Here is a 19476-nt window from a genome sequence, read left to right as displayed (position 1 = left end):
CTCCGTTGCCTCCATATGTGAAACTCAGTGCTATGGACAGCCCACAGTCAGATAGAGACAGGGCTGATATGGCCAAGATTCCGTATGCCTCAGCTTGTGGCAGTCTCATGTATGCCATGGTTGCTACCAGACCAGACATTGCATTTGCAGTTGGTGTGGTTAGCAGATATATGGCCAACCCTGGCAAGAAGCATTGGGAAGCAGTGAAGGGTATCATGAGATACCTAAAAGGCACACAGGATATGTGCATTTGCTTTGGCAAACAGGATGCATTAGTGCATGGTTACACGGATTCGGATTATGCCGGTCATCCAGATAACCGGAAGTCTACTACCGGTTATGTGTTTACATTCACAGGAGGTGCAGTATCATGGATATCCAGGATGCAGAAGTGCATTGCCTTATCTACTACAGAGGCCGAGTATATTGCAGCCACAGAGGCTTGCAAGGAAGCATTATGGCTATCTCGGTTAGTGGCAGATTTGGGCTATACAGGGGATATTCCATTGTTGCATTGTGACAGTCAGAGTGCCATCCAGTTGGCAAAGAACCCTGTCTTTCATGCAAAGACGAAGCATGTGGATGTGAAGTATCACTTCATCAGAGAGGTGATAGAGGACAAGCTGATTCAGCTTGTCAAGATTCATACGGATGACAACCCAGCGGATCTGTTGACCAAGAGTTTACCTCCAGAGAGGTTTGCTCACTGCAGGCACTTGATGGGCATTGGATGATCAGACATCTGCTGATCTCTCTCCTCTTTTAGGCACACACTGGCCTTTAAGTGGGAGGTTGTTGGGGTAAAGGCCCCAAGTATGTACAAGTGTGTACATGTGTATAAGTGTATGCCCATTATTTGGTCCGTTTCACATTCACTTATTAATAAGTGTGGAGTGCACTCCAAGTCATATGTGTGGAGTGCACTCCAAGTCATTGTAAAGGTCACTCTTCTTATAAAGGGGTTGTGGTGTGCCCCTAACTACAACAAGCCAACTATTCACACCCACCAAACATTGGTGTGCTCTCTCTCCCTCTCTCTCTCTCTTACTCTCCCTCTCTGTGTATGTCTCTCCCATGAAACCCTAAAGCCGCAGGTCCTCCTTGCTCCTTCAGGGGGGAGACAGACACAGATTACTGCATTTTTTCAGAGATCCATCCCCCTCCCAGCCCCTACACGGCAGGGAATTACTCTCCAGAGAGCAGAGACACTTAGAGCCCGCAGGAGACAGAGGGCACCTGGCTTTCGGACACCACGCCTATACCAGAGAGAGATGACAAAGATCAGAGCTCAGTTTCACAGAGAGGGTGCGGAGCGACTGGCTCGCTTCAGAGCACACCCAGGCATGTTCTTCAGGGAGCTGTGGACACCCCCTTCACTGATGTATACCATTCTATACCCCCAGTATGGTACAGGATGGAGCTAGCTAGGTTGCATATCATGATTGTATACTCCATGCATATAGCTTTGCATTTTTCTCCTAGTAGTAGAGCTCCATCCCCCGCACACCCAGATTCAGCTTTTTTTTTTGTTCAGTACTTTTTCATTTTGTTGGGATGACAGAGGATACCCCATACAGGTACTCCGATTTGTCTCATAGGCCGAGTTCGGTCTTTTGGAAGACGTTAATAAAATCTTTCTTTCTTTCTTTCTTTCTTTCTCTCCTGCTTCCCTCTCCTGCCTTCTACTTATCTTTCTCTCTCTTCGCAACAGCCCCCTCTGGCCTCTCTCTCTGTGGGAAGCGCTGCTGTCATCGTGATCGTTCCTGGTACGAGACGCGAACCCTGCAAACAAACGAACAAACAAACAAGAGGGTGCAGGCTTGACTCACCTCCCAACCATAGTCGTGGGCAAGCCCACATTCTTGGCTGTCCCCATCGAGCCACAAGCTGAGCTAACTAGGTTGACGTACCGACCAATCTCCTCGCGACGTCCCATACCGCCACGAAGCTACCCTCGCGGGCCTCGAGATTGCTGCCGGCCTCGGTTGCATAAAGCAGGTGCATGTTTGCACTAGATCCAGGCTCCAAGACCATATAGCTCTCACAAAGTCGCGAGACTCTCTATATCCCAATAACTAACCTTGGCGACCCTTTTATAGGCTCTTGGTGGCCGGTCATTGGGCGTCCACACTTGGGTGCCCGCCCGTCCATACTTGGGTGCCCGCCCGTTAGTCTATCCCTAACTCAGCTCGTCAATCAGCGTGCCTAGCTCCAAGCTTCCCCAAGCCTCGAAACTAGTCTTGCGTGTGTGTAGCACACGATAGATACACACTGTGCACATGACATACTCCCCTTCCTCTAAGAGCTCACTCCTGAGCTCACTAAAAAGCCAGGGTAATCTCTCTGAAGCGTAGTCAATGTCTCCCATGTAGCGTCCTCCTCAACACGGTCCTTCCACTTGATCTTGTATTCTGTGATAAGCGTATTACGCAATCTTCTTTCACGAAATCCAAGAATCTTTTCAGGTTCGTGCAGGATAAGTGTCATGTCCTCGACATCTATAATTTCTTGAGGAGTAACTAACTAGTCTGTTCCACCCAGTACTTCCTTAAGTCTACTGACATGAAATACAGGATAAACTTTCACATGAGAAGGCAAATCCAATTCATATGCAATTGAACCAATCCGTCGTGTAACACGAAATGGTCCACAGTTTCTAGGAGATAATTTTGGAGATCGACCTGTCCGTAAAGTCTCGGAATCTTTCGGAATTCGCAAATACACCATCGTTCCTTCAGAGAACTCTTTGGGTGAACGATGTCTATTAGAATAAAACCTGTCTCGGTCGTGAGCACTTCTAATAGATTCCTTCATAACTTGTAACATTTCTTGCATATCTTGCAAAAAATTACGTGCTGCATCTGCATCATGCTGAAGTCCTGAGAATCCTACTGTAACAGGTGATCTAGGTTGAAAACCATACATAAGCATAAAAGAACTAAAACCTGTACTCGTATGCTTAGTACTGTTATATGCAAATTCTAACATAGAAAGATAATCCTCCCATGAACTCTGTCTTTTGGATACATATGCTCGAAGCATATCCTTCAAAATCTGAGTCACTCTTTCAGTCTGGCCATCAGATTGAGGATGATCAGAGGAATTGAAATCCAAAGTTGTTTCCAACTTCTCAAAAACAAGTTTCCAAAAATCACTGGTAAAAGAGTCCTTGTCACTGACTATGTCCTGCGGTAACCCGTACAGTCTAAACAATTGCTCGATAAACTGCCGTGCTAATTTCGTAGCTCTAATAGTCTTCCAGGTTGGTAAAAATCTAGTCATTTTTGTCAAGCGATCTACCACAACCCAAATAGAATTGTGGCCTTGATGTGTTCGTGGCAATCCGGTAATAAAATCCATGGAAATACTTTCCCATTTATTACCTGGGATTTGCAAAGGATGCAACAACCCAGCCTGTCTAAAGCGTTCAGCTTTATTTGCCTGACAAATTTGACACTTGAGAACATAATCTTCTACATACCCTTTCATCTTTGGCCAATAAAAAGTGTGTTTCACTAACGATAGTGTTCTGTGTACCCCAGGGTGTTCGGCAGAAGGGGCGTCGTGACACTCCTTAAGAATCTTGGACCTAATGTCCGGGATCTGTGTTACACAAATTTTGTCATTACAGAATAGTAAACCATTCCGAATCATCCACTAGCCTCCTGCAGCCTGAATGGTAGACTGCTCAGTCATTGAACCTTGGTCAATCAATGAGCTCCCGTCCTGGATCTTCTGCCAAAATGGACCAAAATAACTATCAGTCTTGCAAAGCTCTCTCAATGACTGAAATAAGTCAATAGAAATCTCGGTGAACGACAAAGAATTCACCTCTCGAATTCGACTAAGCGCATCTGTAACACTATTCATGGACCCTTTTCGATAACGGATCTGAAAATCAAAATCTTGCATTAACTCCGCCCAACGAGCTTTCCTTCCTCTCAAATCATCCGCATCACACACATACTTGATTGATTGATGATCAGTCCTTCTCAAGGGTTGGCCAACGAGATTGAGTGTCGTCTAGCTTTTTACTTTCAAAAGCAACCAATCTACCATCTTGAAATAGAGCAGCCCCGATAGCATAATCACTGGCATCAGTTTCAAGAACATAAAGCCGACTAGGATCAGGTAATGCTAAGATAGGTGCTTCCTTGACTTTATCTTTCAAAAGTCTGAAGGCCATATCCAAATCGTTATTCCAAGTGATAGGCTGATTTGACTTACGTCCACGACCTTTCAATAAGTCGGTAATCGGTAGTGTGAGTTGAGAGTACTCCCACAGAGATTTCCGAAGAAAAACAACAAAACTGAGAAAAGAACGAAGTTGTTTCACTGTTCGCGGTATAGGCCAGTCCAGAACCTTCTGAACTCGGTCATAGTCAATGCTCAATCCATCTCGAGTGAACTTGTGTCCCAAGTAAATGATTTCTGTCATAAAGAACTCACATTTACTTAATTTAACATATAGTCGATTCTGTCTTAAAATAGATAAGACAATCGTGAGGTGTCTGACATGATCCTCAAGAGTACGGCTATATATCAAAATATCATCCAGGAACACCACCAGTCCAGAACCTTCTGAACTCGGTCATAGTCAATGCTCAATCCATCTCGAGTGAACTTGTGTCCCAAGTAAATGATTTCTGTCATAAAGAACTCACATTTACTTAATTTAGCATATAGTCGATTCTGTCTTAAAATAGATAAGACAATCGTGAGGTGTCTGACATGATCCTCAAGAGTATGGCTATATATCAAAATATCATCCAGGAACACCACCACAAATTTTCCCAAATGTTCACGAAAAAGATCGTTCATCATTTACTGGAAAGTGGCTGGAGCATTGGTTAATCCAAAAGATAATACGAGAAACTCGTAATGGCCATACCTAGTCCGAAAGGCGGTTCTTTCGACATGCCTTTCATGAATACGTATCTGGTGATAGCCAGTACGTAAATCTATCTTCGTGAAATATTTCGCCCCTGCTAACCGGTCAATCAGGTCATCTGATCTAGGGAGAGGATAACGGTTCTTAATGGTTAGCTTGTTCAATCTCTTGTAGTCTGTACACATTCTCCAAGTATTGTCCTTCTTTCTCCTAAGCAACACAGGTGCACCCCAAGGTGATTTACTTGGACGGATCTGGCCCATCCTCAAATAATCTTCGAGTTGTTTGGCCAACTCATCTTCCTCAGCTTGGCTCATCCTGTAAGGTGGAATACTGACAGGATGAGCACCAGGGATCAAGTCAATACGATGATCTACTGCCCGCTCAGGTGGTAAACCCGATGGCAGTTCCTTAGGAAATACATCTTGAAACGAATCAAGTATCTTCTGTAATTCTTTGCTTTCAAACACACTTAATTCATTTACATCCAAAGAAGGGATGAGAAAGGAAGAAGTGGAATCAATACACAATGGAAAGCGGTATACAAAGAAGAATGCATTATATTTCCAAAATCAATTGTATTTACAAGAGGTCCCTGAGAGGGATGAATACAATCACCTAAAATACTATACTGGGTGTCCCTATGCTGAAAAGAAAAAATATGACTAGACCAATCTATCTGGACTTGAAGAGTCTTAAACCACTCAACCCCTAATAACAAGTATACATTTTCTAGATGCATTACAAAGCATTCCAGAGTATCTTTGTAGTCCTGAATCTGGATTGGAAGCATCTCCACCTTTCGATCCCATACTTGCTTTCCCGCAGGTAGGCGTACCTCATAAGTATGATCGTTGGGTGTCGTATTAAGACTCAATTTCTGCACAAGTTTGTAGTTAACAAAGTTGTGTGAGCTGCCAGGGTCTAAAAGAATGTGAATCTTATGGCCATTCACTTCTCCATAAACTCGGAGAAGATCATGCAAGCCAAATACTTTAGAATTGAACAGACAATCAGAACAAGTACTAGGGCGAGAAAGTACAGTAATTGACGTACGTGTCAGAGACAATTGATTAGCTGCCTTTGGCTTGGGTCCTGTGTTTGTCTTGGCACCCTTTTGCTTTGGGTACTCCTTACGCATGTGTCCTTTTTCTTCGCAGATAAAACAACGTCCTTCCTTCTTGAGCTTTAAAGCCCTAAGGAGTCGTTTCTTCTTCGCTGGAGTCGAACTTGAATTCTTCGAAGGTTGGTCCGAAGACTTGCCTTCTGTCGTGTTAGCCATAGGTGCAGAGAACTTTCTTTTATGCTTGTTCCCCTGCTCGGTAACGGGTTTCGACTTGGAAGAGACCATTGTATCATCATAGATACGAGCTGAATGAATGGCCTCGTCCAATGTTTTGCATTTGTTATTTTTAACCTGTAAACCTTACGAGTCTAGTAAACCAGCTACGAAGAACCCCAAAAGAGTAGCGGAATCCATCTTTGTAGCTTTCATCTACAAGTCCCGAAACTTCTGGAGGTAGACCTCATAAGTGAGGTGCTGCGAGGTCATGGTCAAAGCTGAAAAGCGGGCAACAACATCATAATCATCCTCTTTCTTGAGGAATTCTTTCTTGAAGATGTCTTCGAATTGTGCCCAAGTTGTTGGCTTAGGGTTGAGTTCCTTCTACCAAAGCAAAGCTTTGCTGGACAGGAAACCTGCTGCTAACTGGATCTTTTTCCCATCATCATATGGATGAAACTGAAAGTGAACTTGCCACTTACGTAGCCAAGTGTCCACGATCTCCTTGGTGCGCTGCTTTTGCTCGCCCCCGAACAGTTCCGGAGTAATGTTGGGGCCTAAAGCAGAAGCCAAGGTATCCATACCCGATAGAGTAGAGAGGGTAGTGGTCAAAAGAGCGATGGAGTTTTGCAAAGCTTGCATCTCGGCTGCGATTTGTGCGTGACGTTCCAACGAAGAAGCTTCGAGAGCTACTTTGAACTCTTGGAAATCTGATTTTGACACACAATCGTCAAAAAGATCGGCATCGGTATCTTACGTAGCCGGCAAGCCTTCGCGTTCCACAAGGGGCTCCAACTCTGATTCTTGGGTCGACATCGTGAAGAGGGTAAGTAGAGAGAAAATTCGATCTTTGCACAATGAAAGTGCAAGGGATCTTGAGAGCTTGAAAACTTGAGAGATGTGTGGCAAGAAGCCCACTTAATGGGTTTATAAAGGTTTTCCCAAAAGCTAAAAATCCCCAAAAGCTATCTTTAGCTTTTGCTTTAGTGTTTATATATATATATATATATATATATATATATATATATATGGATATATATATTTTGTTTTCTTAAAAAAATAAAACACCTTTAAACCTTGGAGGAGGGGTTCTTAAACTTAAAAAAAAAAGTTAAAAAAAAAAACGAAAGCCCAAAAAAAAACGAGTGCTTTCCTTGTTTTTTTTTTCATCCCTCCTGGATTAGCCGTCGGCTAGTGTGTTGCAGACGTCAATCTTCGGCTGCTTGCGCTAGTCTTCCTGTCGGCGCCACCTCGCCTGTCGTGTCGGCTGCTGTCATCACTTGCGTTTCAGCCGGTGTCTTCTCGCCAGCCTGCGCCTGCGACAGCCCCGTGTAGGCTTGGCCACAAGGCCACATGGCCTGGGCGCCTGCCTGGCCTGGCCTGGCCTGGCCAGGGCGCCAGCACTAGGTTGCGTAGGCCTGGCTACGTAAGCCTAGGCGCTCGCCAGCCTGCTGGCCGCCTGGCTAGATAGCCGTAAGCGCCTGCCCACCTGTAGTTGCCGGTAGCCCACTCCAACACCCGCCAGCATGCAAACGCGCCAGCATGTCCACCTTCTCACACATGTGCTCTCTCTCTCACTCGTTCAACGAAAAGCAAACCTGCTTTTTTGTTTCTGTTTTCTCTCTACGTTCATGCGACTGCACAAACGAATCATGCCTCTTCTTTGCAAAGCAAGCGACCCTACCAACTACCTTCCCCATCAACATGGGTTTCTTTGATGAAAAAAAACACATGCTATTCTGAAAACAACAGTATGCACAGAAAAAACAGCAAGCTTTTCTAAACACATACCTTTCTTCGACCTTATCTTCTCTACCTACCGACTTGCTCGTTCACGAGGTATGCTCTGATACCACTGTCAAATCCCCACTGGATCTTTATCTTGATGCGTACTTTTTTTTTTGTACTCATACAAAAACAATGTTTGAATTCTATTTACCTTGGTTGTATGAGTTGGACTGTGTATATTTTGCTAAAGAGTCTTCATGCCAAATTGATTGGTTTGGTTGGCTTCGTCTATGTTTGGTGTCTCATGACTTGGTACCAAGTGGTGCTACAGGGCAACCAAGTGGTGTCAACTCGTGTGTCCCATGGTTGTTTGTTCCAAAGCCTGGAAAATTCTACCAAATGATTTTTGCATATAGAATGAGGCAAAAGACCACCATTGCTGGCTGAAACAGCCGTAATTGTCATTATAGCCATTCATTATATGAATGCTGGACATTTAGCACTCATCACTATTGCCGGTGGGACATTGAAAGCACTTGATGCTTGCGTCCTTAGCCATGAGGAGTATTCTTTCTTTCTTTACTACATAAAGGTAGGGATGTGCATGCAGCTCCTTAATTTTTGTGCAAGATTATTAACCTCTTTCTTCCATTACAAGAGATTATGGCTGTGCTAATGGCAGAGCTGAGGGCTGAATGTTGCATCTTCTTTCCTTTCACTTTGTAAGGGATGGTATCATGTATGCAAGCAAGCTTTTTTGCCGAGGAGCAAGGCATCTCTCCTCTCTTACGCTAAGCCAAATATTGTAAGGTGTCACAAAAGACTCCTAGTTTACGCTTGAATGCTACACATACATTTATGGTTCATTGTTTCTCGTACACTTAACATGCTCAATCATTCTCTGTTTCTTCTTGAAACTTTGAGGAGGTCATACATGTGTTGGGAACAGTCCTTTGGCACTTGTGAGTTTGTGAATATCTTTAAATTCACAACTTTGTTGTGTGTGTGTGCAGGGAACAGGGAAGGGAAGGTGTATGTTTGGGAGCTTCAAACAAGCCCTCCTACCTTGTTGGCTAAGTATGTTTTTTTTGCCCATCACTGGGATGTATTTGTTGTGCTGGTCAGGCCAATTGGCTTATTTTAGAATTGTCTTGTGCAGACTATCCTATTCTCAGTGCAAGTCTCCAATTAGACAAACTGCAATGTCTTTCGATGGGAGGTTAGTGCACTTTGTATGATTAGACGAACATGTGCTGATCTTAATCAGCTGTATTGAAGCCTTAAAAATAGTAAAGGTTTAGTATCATTTTTCAGGTGATTGAATGTTCCTTTTCTTCCTGGTTTTTTTTCGGGGGTTTATTGTTCTAGTTTTATGTTGGTGCAGTACCATTTTGTGTTCATGCGAGGATGGCAGCGTTTGGAGATGGGATGCAGTGCCTTAAGGCTGCCGCCTTGGTTTGGATGTTTGTGTATGTACCTAGGAGATTATAAATTTGAGACTAGCTTGGAGGTGAAATTCTCTGGGTGTTGTATATCATCCATTTTTAATGACAGATTTTGCAGCTCATTAGATTTACTGGATGCTGGGGCGCCATTAAAATCAATGGCCCAACTCAACCATCCCTCCTGAAAACATGTCAAGTTTTGTAAAATTCAAATCGTTCGTAAAGTAAGCCATGATATCCGCCTTGAAGCTTGTAGCAGATAAGACATCAGAAGCCCTTATTCTCCACGTTTCTTATGTCAGGGAGTTCCAAGATGCCACGTGACCTATGGATTTTTGTAGAGATGTCGCCCCCCTTATGAGCGACCTTTTGTGGGTCTTGAAAGCATTGCAAGCCCATTGGATCCCTTTGTTTTGAGCATCTGCTTTGCAGAGCAAACAAGCTGGTTGCTGTTCATTGTGAATGCATAGTCCTGTGGCTACACTGTGGCATTGTGCAGATTGTGATCTTATTCTATGCAATTGGATGGATTGCACTCACCCATCATGGATAGTCATCCTTGCATGAGGCAGTTGTGGACCTGATCTGGTGTCCTAGTCAGCCAGCTTTAGGATGGGCGCTTCCGTCACCTGTGTCAGCCTTCACGCCTTACGGCTTTACAATGCTGCATGCCATGTGTAGACCATTCATTTGTCCCAAAAGACTCCTAAGGGTCTGCTTTGCCCATTCAGCTTCTTAATCACTAGTCTTTTGAGGTACCTTTTCTGCTAAATAGTTACCACCACGTCATAATTTTTCCCTCAATTGAATGCAGAGATCTGTAGTTGCAATGCGTGGCCTTGAGCATATTGTGAGCTGTGTAAAGCTATTGGATGGATTTCACTCACCCATCATATACCCTTTCATGGATGGTCATCCTTGCAAGAGGCCATTGCAGGCTTGAGCTGGTGTCCTAGGCGCCCCCAACTCAATCCAATGGCGCACATGCTGCGTCTTCAAGACCTTTGCGATGCTATCTGTGACAGGCCTTGATGTACCTGCCCTCTGAGCCATGTCGCCAGGAGTTTGATGATGGTCAAGAAGCAAGTAGTCCTTTGAGGATTCAAAAGAGAAGTCTCTAATTTAGGGTTAAAGGTTAAGTGACCACTTGACTAGTGAGAAAGCAGGTTTGTGGTCCAGGCCACTCCAATGAGAATTTTTTGTCTGTGTAAAGAGTGGAGTTTCTTAGGATTTGGGTTGATGATTCTTTTCCTTTTGAACAGAAGTAGTGGATAACCCAAGAGTAAAAGCAACTCAACAGTGGTTGTGGAGTAAATGTTCGTTGTTACATTTCCTGGGTTGCCTCCGTTCCTGAGGTTTGCCTGAGGACATTATAAGCTCCTAATTGGGGGCTTCAACAGCCCTCTTTGGGGCCTTCTGTCCATTCATTTTGAAGCAACAGCTTTGTTTTCTATTCCTCGTTTACAATAGCTTGGGTTGCTGGCCCTTGCTCGTGTCCCTTCGTTGGGAAAGCTCCTTCCTCAGTCCCTTGCCTGTTCACATTTTCTGGCTGACTAGCTGACCTCTCTTTCAGGATGATACATTGATAACCCAGGTTTTGGAAGGATTTGTGAGCTACTGTTGACGTGCTCCTTCATTGGCTAGCTGATTAGTTATCGATTACAAGCGATGGGTTGTTGCGTAACCTACAAATCAAGGTGCATACTGGCGATGGTGTCTCATAATGAGTTTTTTTGGAGATTTGCTTTTATTTTTTTGGGACATTAAGTAGACTCGTGGGCTTTGTTAGAGGTTAACCTTCAGAGGCCATGGTGACAGTGAACCCACTAGCTCCAGCACCATGTCTGAGCCTGTTAGCCACCACCAGCTTTTCAACTCCCTGCATCAGCTTTGTCTCTTGCTCCTTGTCTGTACAAAAAGCAAATATATTAAGATCAAGAATGTGTTGAGAAAATCATTTTGTAGAAATGAGTAGTGACCTTGGGTTTAAGGTGTACAGGCTACCAAGGTGGTTAGAAACTTCATGTATGTTTCAAATGAAATACTGATTAAGAGAAGGTTTGTGAAGTACACCCTTGTTTTTTAAGTTTGAACAGTATAGTAATAATATATGCTCTATTAAAAAGAAGCTGTGTACTTATGATTCATACAAAATGCATATGGAATGCATGATATTCCCAATTTGCTACATGTGTTTTTTTGCAGCATCTTCTCCAAAGACCTTGCATCCAAGCACGACAGTAACATGGCATCTGAAACATGTTCAAGGATTTCCCCCTTGCGAGCATCCTCCTTAGTCCCTGCCCAAGAACAAAAGCCAATGGCAAGTCTTAACTTGCTAAGTGTCGTACATGATGTATACACCCAAACTGTCCCACTCAATGCTATCACATAAATCAAAAGGAGGCCTCAAGGAACAAAGGGGTTGAGGGACAACAGACTTGGGTCTTTCCCCTTTTGAGGAGGTTCTGGGCCATGAGAGTTGCCCCCAAGACCCGCACATGCATTTAGGCTGCAAAAACAGCCTCAAACATGCCAAATTATCTTACCAAGATATCGGCTACAATGGGAAAGCATGCTCATGTAGCACTCACAGATTTGATGCATATGACATGAGGCAAGAGAACACAGGTAACGAGTGTATTATTGGTTTGTGGACTTTCGAAGGCTTTTGATTTGGCACCAAGGCAATGGCTTTTGAGATGCGTGCAGAATTCTTTATCTCCTTTGGAGATGAGATGGGGGATGATGGCGTTATACAAGTCTGTGATTGGATGGGGTACCATCACAATGTCTATCCGGTGAGATCACCAATACGATAGGGCTTCCCACTTTGTGCTATTGTACAGTAATGAGATCTACGAGTTCATTGGGAGATTGGATTATAGAATTAAGAATGACCATGATAATCTCTTCTTCCACTATCTTATTTTATAGTGGAGAACCCTTGAAGCGAGAGGCTCGCATTGAAGTACATATAAAAACAGAGGAAAAACACTTGTAGTTTTGATGATCGATCTGTTGCATCTCAAAAGTACCATGCAATGACTGACGTAATGATCGACAGAAGTGAATATACTTGTCGATCCTACGATCCAACTATTTTATCCATAAAACCCAACATCTCACCTAGCCAAAGAAAAGAGCATATTCATGCAATGTGGAATGATATCAATCTTCCAAACATCAAAAACATTTCCCAGATGTCACCCCACGGAATCTTATTCGCATATCCGAAGATTGACGATTTAAAAACTTCCTTGTGTTAGTACACGTCGATAGCAAATGATAAGTACTCTCCATTTGATGATGGAACTGCAGACAATTTGGAGCCAAATTTTTTCGCTTTGCCAAATACGGAGCGTTTCCATGAGAAAAAACTTATGTTTTAAAGGGAATTTGCTTTGCCACTTCTTCCCCGAAGTACCTTTCCACCAGCCTAAGGATTTATTGATATGCCACACTTGATCTGCATGTTTGTTTATCCATGGTTGTGGAAGCATTATTTTGTATGTTGTCGTTGTCAGTCCATAACGAGGAAACTGCATAATATAACCTGGTCGGGTGTTTTTTAGCGCCCAATCATTTTGATTTTGCTCAATTGATATATAGGACATATCCCCATGTCTTGGTAGTTGAGCAATAGTAAGTCTCCATACATGGCGGTAATGGGCTCCCTATTGCCATCATCGTTGTGCTTGTGGAAACAAGGTCTGTTGTTAGTCGATATGACATCTCTGACGATCGTGAAAAATTCCTTTTTGTGCTAGACCATGATAATATCACCTTTTTTGTATATGAGCAGATGACTTGTTTTGATTGCATAGTTGATGGAGGGGTTGTAGAGACTCAGTGCACTTTATTCTTCTTGTGAGTATGGATCTTATAGTGAATCTTGGTAAAACCAAGATTATGAATGACACAAGGTTGTTGCCACAGTCTCTCTCTCATTGAGGAGATTTGGCTCACATCTGGTTAGTGTATGTATATATCTACGGATTACCTACCCATGTCCTATTCTCATGCCTATGTTTTTTTGTTTTTGTTTTTTGAGGATCGATTGTTGAAGCTTGTTTAGTGAGAGGATATGCCACCTTGTCCAAATTAAAGAGGCAATGCTTTCACTCATTTCTAGGAACTTAAACCTAAGAGTTGGCTCTTTAACACCTTGATCTTGGCATATGCAAAGCTTCTTTTTGGGGTGTAGAACTTGGAGAGGAGGATTGGAGGAGGGTTTGCAGGTGATGATATTCTCATGCATGATCATGAGCAAGCGTTCGATGCGATATGAGATCGTACAGACTGAGTTTGGAGTAGCTCCATTGGTTTTAGGTACCCTCTTCTTGATTATTGTTAACATGCATTGTTTATATATATTCGATTGCTACTTACATGCATTGTCTATGTACACTCGACTAGTACTTACATGCATTGCCTGTGTACACTCAACATAGAGTGCCTCTCCCAAGATTAACGGTTGAGTATCCTTGTAGAGAAAGGACAAATTAGATCGTGATAGAGAAAATATTTGCACATTTCTCAGTTGTCAAGTGAAAGGCCACCATCTGGACCTCTCATCACCTTGTGCACAAAGTGACATTGATTCTCAATGTGCTTTGTGGGTGCATGGAACATGGGGTTCTTTACAATGACCAAGCAACTTATATTCTTGCAATGTAGTGCCATTTCGTTGCTCCAAGGCTACTTCCAGGTCTAAAATTTTTCCTAAACTAGATCGCTTCACATGAAGTAAAGCATGCAATCATGTACTCAGCTTCAATAGATGAAAAAGCCATGACAGGTTGTTTTTTAATGGTCAATGAGATAACTTTAGATCTTAGAGAGAGTGAGCAAGAGAATGATATCATGCTATTTAAATCACCTACCTAATGTGTCACATTTTCTAGTCAAGGTCAATATAGGTGATGTCATACTCGTGTTTATCTTTGATGTATTTCAACACCCGCATCCATCTCTCAGGGCTTATTAGAGAACCTAGTCAACACACACCAACTAAAAGTTGATGTTTCATTGTGTGTTGTGTACATGAAGATTGGAATTTACACGACGCATCCACTATTGGAGAAGTCTCTCTACAAACTACTTCGTAGCATACTACATAGGGATGCTAAGTGATTTGCACTTAGCCATACCAAGTTCCTTCAAATTATCTCACTTACGTATTAAGAGATGAAATTACAATCTGGTCGTTGCCAGGCTAAAAAGCATGAGCCAATGCATGGCATTTTAAACTCTCAGCCAAATTTTTCCTTAGTCTGTTAGATCTTCTTTTCGTGGTTCTCCCATTAAGATGTGGTTTTCCACATAAAAATAATGATAATCATGTGCTTTGCCTTGCTCATCTATCTACATGACTGGCCACCCTCTTGTATAACTAAAGCGAGGATTATGCGAATTGTAATCCTCGGACCTGTGCAAATCCTTTCGCTTTTAGCCTTGCTTTGTACTTATTCAATTAGACCCTTGAGATATATACTTGGCTTTGTACACCCATTGGTATCTAACCTTTTTTCTCTTCAAATGCTCCATAAGGTCAAGTGGTTACTGTGGCTACATGGCCCCTTTGTACACCCACTTGGTATTTGACCTTATCTCTTTATACACTCCATAAGGTCAAGTGCTTTCTTACAAGACCCCCTCTTATTTTCTACTAGTCCCTAGCCAAACTATTGCAAGGTTTTTCTAGTATCCTTTTTGCCTTCCACCCCTCAACATCATCCACAACATCATGGCTATTGTTGCTATGGCTCCGATAAGGCACACAAGACATCTATGAATAATGTTAGGAAACTAGAGGAGACGGAGTGTGTGTGTGACAGTGTGTGTGTGTGTGTGTGTGAGAGAGAGAGAGAGAGAGAGAGAGAGAGAGAGAATAGGTGTAACATAGACTTGATCAAATTGAACTCTAACTTTCTAGTGAAGAAGAAGAGAGGAGGTCTTCTGACTCCTTAAACAAAGTGGTAGATGTCTCCTTAAAAAACCACTTCTTTTCTCACATTAGATGAACTTTTCCCTCCTCAAAGTAAGTGGACCATTTTTTAAGTTACTTTTCCTTCTATCCCTTTCCCTCGTGAAAATATTTATGTGGCCAATTTGATGCAATGCATGGAATACTCCCCCTCTCCCTCCCATTACGTAGTCCATCGTACGTTACTTTATACATGTAAAAGCTTCCACCTTAAGACTACTAATCCTCCAAGAGTGATGTTCTAGTGATATAAAGCATCTAATCAATTTTCAAGAAGCTCAATGAGATTTTAATAAAACTACATTGAGCACACACTAAGCTCGCATGAATTAAGAATAATACCAAAAAAAAATCAATGATCAAGCAACATGATGCTAATCACAAAAAGAAAACTTAATAAAGGTGTTGTCACTATAATCAAGCTTAAGAAAAGACCTATGAAAAAAGCATGGAGATGATCTTGACCAAATATTCCATAAACCTTCTTGTTAAGCTTTCATTATCATGGAATAGAAAGTAAACAATGTTGTCAAAGGTTATCTCATGTACTTTTTTGGCTTTCAGTAGATTACCATGAAATAATTTTGGAGCATTTGAGAGCTAGAGAGGGTTGCTACCACATCTAGCATGACAGATGTTGAGCTATGGCATTCACGGTTTGGACATTTAAACTTGGAAATATGCATTGGACACCGTTCCCTCCCCCCCCAGAGATGGTTCGGTGAGGGTTGTCCAAAATTACAGCTTGTAAATGGTGATGTATATGGTCCAATGAGGACATGAGGATGACCTTTCTAGATTCAGGTGGGTCTATGCTATGAAGCAAAATTCAGAGACATAGTTGAAAATATGTCAGGGTGCAAAAAGTGCAGACTCTATTATGTACAATAGAGGAGGGGAATACATCTTCAAAGAATTTAATTCATACTTGTCTGAGGGGGGGGGGGGGGGGGAATTTAACACCAATGTAGTATGTCATATACACCTCAACAAAATGGTGTAGCAAAAAGAAAGAATAGATCTCTTATGAAGATGGTACGATGTATGGTTGAAGGCTTGAATTTGCACTGCAGGTTTTAGATGAAAGTTGTTATGTGTACGGAGCATATGTGCTTAACATGTGTCCAACAAAAGTTGTGTTGACTACAACTCCTTACGAAGCTTGGCATGATAGAAAGCCATCAATGGCTCATATGTGTGTCTTTGGTTTCTTGGCTTATGCCCTCCTAGATCTCTCTTAGGTAGATTTCCTTGGTAAGTGCCGCTTTAAGGAACTAACCTTGGATGTCATATCTGTATCGAAACATTGAAGGTCAAATGTCATGAAGGCTATTACACACCCAACACATGAATATTAGTAAGTGTCACTTTAGGAAACTAAAGTGTAAACAAGTGGTGAGTGTATGTTATGTTTGTGCCTATTAATGTTTCATATTGGGATTAATTGTGGAGATAGCAATTAATTGGAACAACTAATGTGTTTTACGTTTGTGAGATAGGTGATGAGTAGTGTGTGTGTGGCACATGGAGGATCTTGTCAATATCATCATTATTATTTTGTGTTATTTTTTCCTCTTGATTTTGTGAGAGAAATCATATCAACATGTACTTGCAATGATGCACACTAGCAAGATGACTTTGGGGCTTTTAAGGTTTAGTCATCGAAGAATGATCAACAACAAAAACTACGCACTCAGGTAAAAATTTCAAGCAAGTCTCAAGTAAAGGTCATCCTCATTGATATTCAAATCAAGAACAAAGTTAGACTCAGACTCATGAGATCTAGCAAGTGTTATTGGCTAGGTAAGAGTGTGTGCAAGTACATTTTCCATTGAGGAGGAAATGTCTTGAGAGTGGGCACAAACTCTCGAAGACTTCAAAAGCCGAAGAAGTGTGGATGTCCTCTCAAGGTGTGCATAGAGTACCAATATGGTGTGGATGAAGTAACCATATCTATGATTGGGAATCATGAAGGACATGTTCCAGGCTCACGCAATGATCTTTACCACTGGCCTGAGTAGCCACAAGTGATTCAATGATGCGATAATGACTTTTTTAATGTGGGTATGTGTTGACATGTATCAAGGATATCCATTTCCAAAGAGAAATGGCACCTAGAAAGCTCATCTCGTTTGGGGCGCGTCATCTTCAGGTTTTTAATGATTCCAAGGAAAATTCAGATGCTCTGTGTAGACTTTCAAATGATGAGTGGACGTCAGGCGCTGTGCTTGAAGGATCAAAAGAGGGTATTATGTAAAACTTCAACCCTTGTCAATGGAGTTATGTATGGTGTTTTGTGTTGTTTGTATTCCATGTGATCCATGTGTTCTCTTAGGTTTTGTACTTATAGCCTTATAATCCACATGCAAGCAATGACAAGGATAAGCCCGTGATTCTTATCATTCAAGATGATTGGATGTTGGAAATGGAAGTTTGCTTTTCTTGGAATAAATCTTGGGCAGTGGATAGTGCCTTTAAGACATGTCTTTGGACTATCATTGTATGCTACTGTATTGCCAAACTAGCTTGGTGTTGGCATTCCTATTTGGTTTGTGCTATGTACAAATGATGCTAGGACAAACATGGAAAGTATTGCCTTGGAGACAGCCTTCAAGATTGTGTTCTTTAGGTTGAATGCAACTAGGCCCACAGCAATTAATGCTAGCAAGAGCTTGAATTTGTCTTAAAGGTCGTGGATGAAGACCCTTATTGTTGGATAGTAGAGCAACAAAGGGCCTCCAAAACAAGTTGCATGTCATGTTTTATTGTGTTGGTTTCATGTTAAGAAGGCATGGGTCGAAAACCTTCTTCCACTAGTAAGTTATCCATATTTTTCTACTGCTCATCTTCATTTCATATGGAAGGCTTTGTTGTATTCAATTTTGTTCTCCATCAAGTCTACATTGCAGTTCACTAGTTTATTATGAATTGCCTTGTTGAATGTGGCATTGCCATGGTTTATTGTGTAGAGTTTTTGGGCCATAAAATTGCTTTGCACTGTGTTCTGGTTTACTATGCAGGGTAGCTATTGGGCTTGCTTTGCATTGTGTCGTGGTTTACTATATGTAGGGTGACTATTGGGCTTGCTTTTCATGGTTTCATGTGCACATGTTTAGGGCCATAAAATTTCTTCGCCATGTGTCTTGGTTTACCGTGTAGAGGTGGAGTCCCTAATACTGCTTTGCCCTATGTCTTGGTTTACTATGTAGGGTGACTATTGGGCTTGCTTTGCATTGTGTCCTGGTTTACTATATAGGGAGACTATTGGGCTTGCTTTGCATGGTTTACTGTGCATAGGTTTAGGGCCATAAAATTGCTTTTCCCTGTGTCTTGGTTTACTATGGACAGGTGGAGTCCCCAAGATTGCTTTGCCCTATGTCTTGGTTTACTATGCAGGGTGACTTTTGTTGGGCTTGATTCGCATGGTTTATTGTGCATAGGTTTAGGGCTACAAAATGGCTTTGCCCTATGTCCTAGTTTACTGTGCACAAGTGGAGTCCCCAAGATCGCTTTGCCTTGTGTCTTGGTTTACTGTGCATAGGTGGAATCCCCAAGATTTCTTTGCTCTATGTCTTGGTTTAGTGTGCAGGGGTTTAGGGCCACAAGATTATTTTTCACCATGTCTTGGTTTACTTTGCACAAGTTTACGGTTTACTATGCACACGTTTACGGTTTTGTTTACACTATCTTGGTTTATTGTGCACAAGTTTACGATTTTGTTTACACTTTCCTAGTTTATTGTGCAGAGGTTGGAGGCCCGGGGGTTACTTTGTCTTATGTCCTGGTATATTGTACATGGGTTTAGGGCCACAAGATCACTTTGCACCATGTCCTAGTTTTGTGTGCACAAGTTTAGGGCCAGAAGAATGCTTTGCACCGTTTTGGTGTTGTGGTCATAATTCGTGATATACCTTGATGTGTGTAGGTTCTTCAAGACTTACCTTTTCTTCTTCTTGTGTACAATGCTTATTGGGTAGTAGACCCTCCTCTAGTCGACCATCTTGATGTACCTTGATATACCTTGATGTGTGTAGGTTCTTCAAGACTTACCTCTTCTTCTTCTTATACAATGCTTATTGGGTAGTAGACCCTCCTCCAGTCCACCATCTTGACTTGGAATGGGGCTGGTTGCATTGTTGTG

The 19476-nt window shown here is 42.2% G+C and overlaps 1 protein-coding gene across 2 annotated transcripts in view; it reads left to right on the top strand.

Annotated features, from left to right (window-relative positions):
* FIE (Transducin/WD40 repeat-like superfamily protein) overlaps positions 1-9733 on the top strand; it is an 85695-nt gene extending 75962 nt beyond the window's left edge. Inside the window, exons 11-13 of one of the 2 annotated variants that reach the window (XM_086796171.1) lie at positions 8915-8978; positions 9061-9120; positions 9286-9733. In XM_086796171.1, the coding sequence (XP_086652297.1) occupies positions 8915-8978; positions 9061-9120; positions 9286-9343 (182 nt within the window). In that variant the 3' untranslated portion in view covers positions 9344-9733. The remainder of the gene's footprint in view (positions 1-8914; positions 8979-9060; positions 9121-9285) is intronic. The other variant, XM_086796170.1, reaches the window with a different exon arrangement.
* Positions 9734-19476: the final 9743 nt, after the last annotated feature.

Source organism: Cibotium barometz, chromosome 63 (genome assembly GCF_041138505.1).
Source record: "Cibotium barometz isolate CiBa-2024 chromosome 63, ASM4113850v1, whole genome shotgun sequence".
NCBI lineage: Eukaryota > Viridiplantae > Streptophyta > Polypodiopsida > Cyatheales > Cibotiaceae > Cibotium > Cibotium barometz.
This window is presented reverse-complemented; position numbering and strand designations above follow the sequence as displayed.